At 45.7% G+C, this 4,751-nt stretch overlaps 1 protein-coding gene across 1 annotated transcript in view; it reads right to left on the bottom strand.

Annotated features, from left to right (window-relative positions):
- Nucleotides 1-4,444, bottom strand: part of LOC307085492 (potassium channel subfamily T member 1-like) — a gene marked incomplete at both ends in the record, with an annotated part of 48,551 nt that extends 44,107 nt beyond the window's left edge. The window contains one exon of the mRNA XM_079750308.1: nucleotides 4,296-4,444. Within this exon, the coding sequence (XP_079606434.1) occupies nucleotides 4,296-4,444 (149 nt within the window). The remainder of the gene's footprint in view (nucleotides 1-4,295) is intronic.
- Nucleotides 4,445-4,751: the final 307 nt, after the last annotated feature.

Here is a 4,751-nt window from a genome sequence, read left to right as displayed (position 1 = left end):
AGGAAAGGGGGAGTCAGAGGGAAAAAAAACGTTTTGTAAGAGATAATATTGTCCTCAAAGAATTCTGTGAAGTCGCCTTGTATTTAATGTAGCATTAGCATCACTGGGGAAACGTTGAACAGGGGACATTGAAATGGACCCCCTGGCATATTCTCCTCAAAACGACTTTATTATAATAATATTATAATCAGGACCTTGTGAATCTCTGCTCAAGGTCTTCCCGTTAGGTCTGCAGGGTGTTCCTCGCCTCGGAGAGTTGTGGGGAATCACTTGAGACTACATGTGCTGTATCAATGACAGGAATAACACTGAGTTATTCATAAAACCATGTTGTCTAGTACACCGGGTCACAGTGTCGTATATAATGTTGTGGTTGTATTGTGTTAGATGCTATGGTTTAGTCGCGCATCAAGCTAATGTGATGATAATGATGAAGATCAATTTGCTACACAACTTTAAAACTTCATGAAACAAGGGTGGCCGATTATTCACATTAAAGGTTCTGTAGGTACGATTCCGTAGCTCTAAAGAGAGCGAGCAGAAAACAGTGGAAGAGAGCAAGATTTTGAAACTAGTCCACAAAGGAATCCCTTCCCTCTCTGCTCCCCCCATCCCTATGGAGAGGAGTTCCTCCCCCACTAAGAAGTGTTGCATTTCACACAAATGTGATTGACAATCAAACAGGATTCCCCGACCAATCACGGAAGAGATGTCCTGATTGGTTAGATTAGCACTGAGTGGTTTATAATCTAAATTGTCAGACACAGAGGCAGGCACAGTAAACTAGAACGAGATATTCTCACAGCACTTTACCCTGAATAATAGCTGGCAGGTTGCTAGGCTATTTGTAAAACAATTACACTCAAATAATAGCTCTTAATTCTTACCTACAGCAGGTTTAAGAACATGGCTCAGTAACTCACAGATGACAGGGTCGTGTAATCAATCAGTTGATGTTCCTGATACCTGTCTCTCACTCCTCTTCCCATCACCTCGCCCACAGATATCTGTCTCTCACTCCTCTCACTCCTCCCATAACCTTGTCCTCTGATCTGTCTCTCACTCCTCCTCTCATCACCCCCTCCTCTGATACCTGTCTCTCACTCCTCCCATCATCTCATTCTCTGATATCTGTCTCACTCTTTCTCTCATCACCTCGTCCTCTGATATCTGTCTCACTCCTTCTCCCATCACCTCATCCTCTGTTATGTCTCACTCCTCCCATTATCCCTTCCTCTGATACCTGTCTCTCACTCCTCCAATGATCTCGTCCTGTTATACCTGTCTCTCACTCCTCCAATGATCTCGTCCTGTTATACCTGTCTCTCACTCCTCCTCCCATCACCTCTTCCTCTGATACCTGTCTTTCACTCCTCCAATGATCTCGTCCTGTTATACCTGTCTCTCACTCCTCCTCCCATCACCTCTTCCTCTGATACCTGTCTCTCACTCCTCCAATGATCTCGTCCTGTTATACCTGTCTCTCACTCCTCCTCTCATCACCTCGGCCTCCTATCCCATTGTCAGCCGGCCAGATGGACACCCTTATTACATTTGATCTCCCATCTAAAGCACTCTGTTCCCAGACAACATCCGGCCAACCTATCTGTCCTGACAGCCTGGCTGCTCTGCTCCGGGACCGAAGATGGAGATGGAGGAGATAGGTGGAGACAGATGGAGAAGTGGCGTGATGAATAAGGGAACGTTTGGAGGAGGTGAGACTGATTGTCTAGAGAACACAAATGATGACTGTTTTAGTCTTATGGTGCAGAAACAACCAATGCACCCAAAATCGTATTCCTCAGCTCTGCAGGAGTCTACATCTCCGGGCGACTGCATAAGAATCAAAATGGTTCCTACATAAACGCTGGATTATCACAATTATGTGCACCCTTCGGCATTATGTGCACAGTTCTACATGCTGGATCTCCACATACACGTATTAATAATGCATGCAAAAAAGTGCTAATAATGCAGCTGTAGAATGTCATCAATTTATCTTCCGCGGGCCACGTTGTTCTCTCATTCCTCATCCTAATTACTCGTGAATAACGGATGTAGTGGCGAGAGCCCTTAGGTACGTGGTATGATGAGATGAAGACATTTGCGTGCATTGTCCTCATGTGCCCTTCCAGTCAGTGATCAGTGATAATGTTTTGGTAGCCATAGAGCCATTCCCCACCTGCTCAGGATGGCAGAACATCTCCTAAAAAGCACACTCATAATTCAGATTAATATGCTATTATATCATTTCCACATTATTCATATATGAATATATAAAATGCTAAAAGGCAAAAGGTGTAACAACAACAACAGTTACTTTGCGGCAATACATTTACATACGTTTATGTCTCTATTAGCTGGGATGTTGCTATAATCACAGCACCACTCACATTGAGGCCTGGTTACCATAACATTTGCAGAGCCTTCCCAGTTGGTTGAGCAAGGCATTAACGCCGCCAGTGTTGGTGGTTCCATTCCCACTTAACCACCCAGCCATAGAGTGGTAGGGTGTCGAGAGCTATACTATACACCACCACTGGCACACAACCAAAGATGCCTCTGCGTTGCTGAATAATATGGGGTACAGGATTCTGAAGACCATGGCAACAAGGCGGTGCCCTATTTTTAGGCACTCTTTCTTTAGAAAAAGAAAGACTATGGTGCTTGGCCCCGAAGGCACGTTGACATTGGCAATATTACCACAGGCGCTTCAGATACCAGTAAATAAGAAGGTAAATATTGAATTACACTAGCCTTGTTGATTAAATTAAACTAGCCTTGGTGCTTAAATGACACTCGCCTTGTGGGATGAACTACGCTAGCCTTTTGGGTTAAATTATGCTACTTCTGAATCAAGACCTAATGTGTGTGTGTGTGTGTGTGTGTGTGTGTGTGTGTGTGTGTGTGTGTGTGTGTGTGTGTGTGTGTGTGTTAGAGCATGCCAAATGCATATTAATGAGAAGCCTTGCAGCAGAACTATTTTTACCCAATTATTGGATTAGTATACTAATAAAAGAGAACTGGGTATTTAAATAACTGTTGGTCAATATATGTCATACTATAGACATATATTGTAGGACATATATAAGTTCTACAAATATTTACCATAGGGAATTTTGATATTAAAAAATCTCAATTTTCACGTTGAACTTGTAATATATAAAAATGATGTTGACCCATAAATAAATTCACAATTGCCTATGGTAAATAGGCAATTGCCTATTTAAATAGGCAATTGCCTATTTACCTCCTAATTGATTTTAGATTAAATTAATTAATAAATCCTAAACGTGGATATGATGCATGCTATAGGAATCCTGACACTGCATTGCCGTGTGTTACTTTTTGAAACGGTTCCAAAAGATACCCTGAATCAATAAATTCACCAACAGACAAACCCTTTTTTACCAGAATTATTATCACTATAAATTATTAACCTACTTTGACAATCACATACCAGCCTTTCTCTGGTCCTAACGTCAAATGCATGGCTGATGCATGAACGATGGACACCCCTGAGCGGCGGGATGAACACAAATCACAAACAGTTTGCATTGCAGACCCTTCAATGAATCGCAGCCATTGACTCCCTCCAGCAGAGCGGCTGAAGCACCACGACCACAAACGCATGCATCTGTGATTACGATGCAGCATCCCCCCCAATGATGTAACAGACGATCACTGCCGTGAATCCCATTGAATGCTCAGTGGGACACACACACACGCACGCACAGATGCACACAGACACACACGCATGCACGCGCGCAAACGCACGCACAGACACACACACACACACGCACACACACAAACACACACAGGCATCCTTAACACGCATTGTGAGTATGATGAAAGCGAGGGGCGCTAAATCAGCTGGGAATGAACCGGGATGATGGGGACACCGGGCAGGGGCACTCGGGATATGTCATTTTACGCTCCGATTAATCAACTTCGATAGCCTACTGACAGTGACACTCGGTGCTTTCTACATGATGATGGTCACGGTGCTGATGAGGATGAGGATGATGATGATGATGATGATGATGAGACAGTATCATTGCATATCAAAAGCAAGACTAGCGTGGATGATCCATCAACCGAGTTGTTGTGGAGACTTTAGTGCCACATGCATGCGCTGCGGCACCGCTGACGTTACGCGGACGAGGCTGCTGCTGCAGGTTTGCAGCCCGACTGCTTTGAGATGCATGCTTCTCGATGCAGTCGGGCTACTGGTTTGCAGCCCGACTGCATCGAGAAGCATGCATCTCTCCGTGCAAGATCTGCGGCGGCCGTACCTCTGGCCCGTATCGCTCCCGAAGGAACCCATGGTCCGGGCCGCCATCGACGGGTTTACCCAGGTGGGCTCCGGGGGGGTCTTTTGCACCTCGGTCTTGACGTCTGGGTCTATCTCCGAGGGCGACGGAGTGAGTTTAGCGCCTGCCATGCCTGCCTCCCCCTCCTCGCTTCCTCCCCAAATATCAATCCAAGATAATCAGGCTACACGACCGGTCTGTTCCTCCGTGTGTCACGAAGGGCTCAGGAACCAGAGATCCGCGTCCTCATCTCTTCTCGCAAGAAGCAAAGTGAAGCAGAAGAAGCAGAGGAAGAGGATGATGAAGAGGAGGAAGAGCCTTTCCGTCTCCGCTGGTTGCGTTAGAGACGCAGAGGGTGGACGTCTGAGCCTCTCCCGCCAGCAGAGCCCTCCATCCTCCATCCATCGCGTCGTCACAGCACCACGTCAACCAGCCAGT

The sequence above is a fragment of the Pollachius pollachius genome (assembly GCF_949987615.1).
Source record: "Pollachius pollachius genome assembly, chromosome: 1".
NCBI classification, from domain to species: domain Eukaryota; kingdom Metazoa; phylum Chordata; class Actinopteri; order Gadiformes; family Gadidae; genus Pollachius; species Pollachius pollachius.
This window is presented reverse-complemented; position numbering and strand designations above follow the sequence as displayed.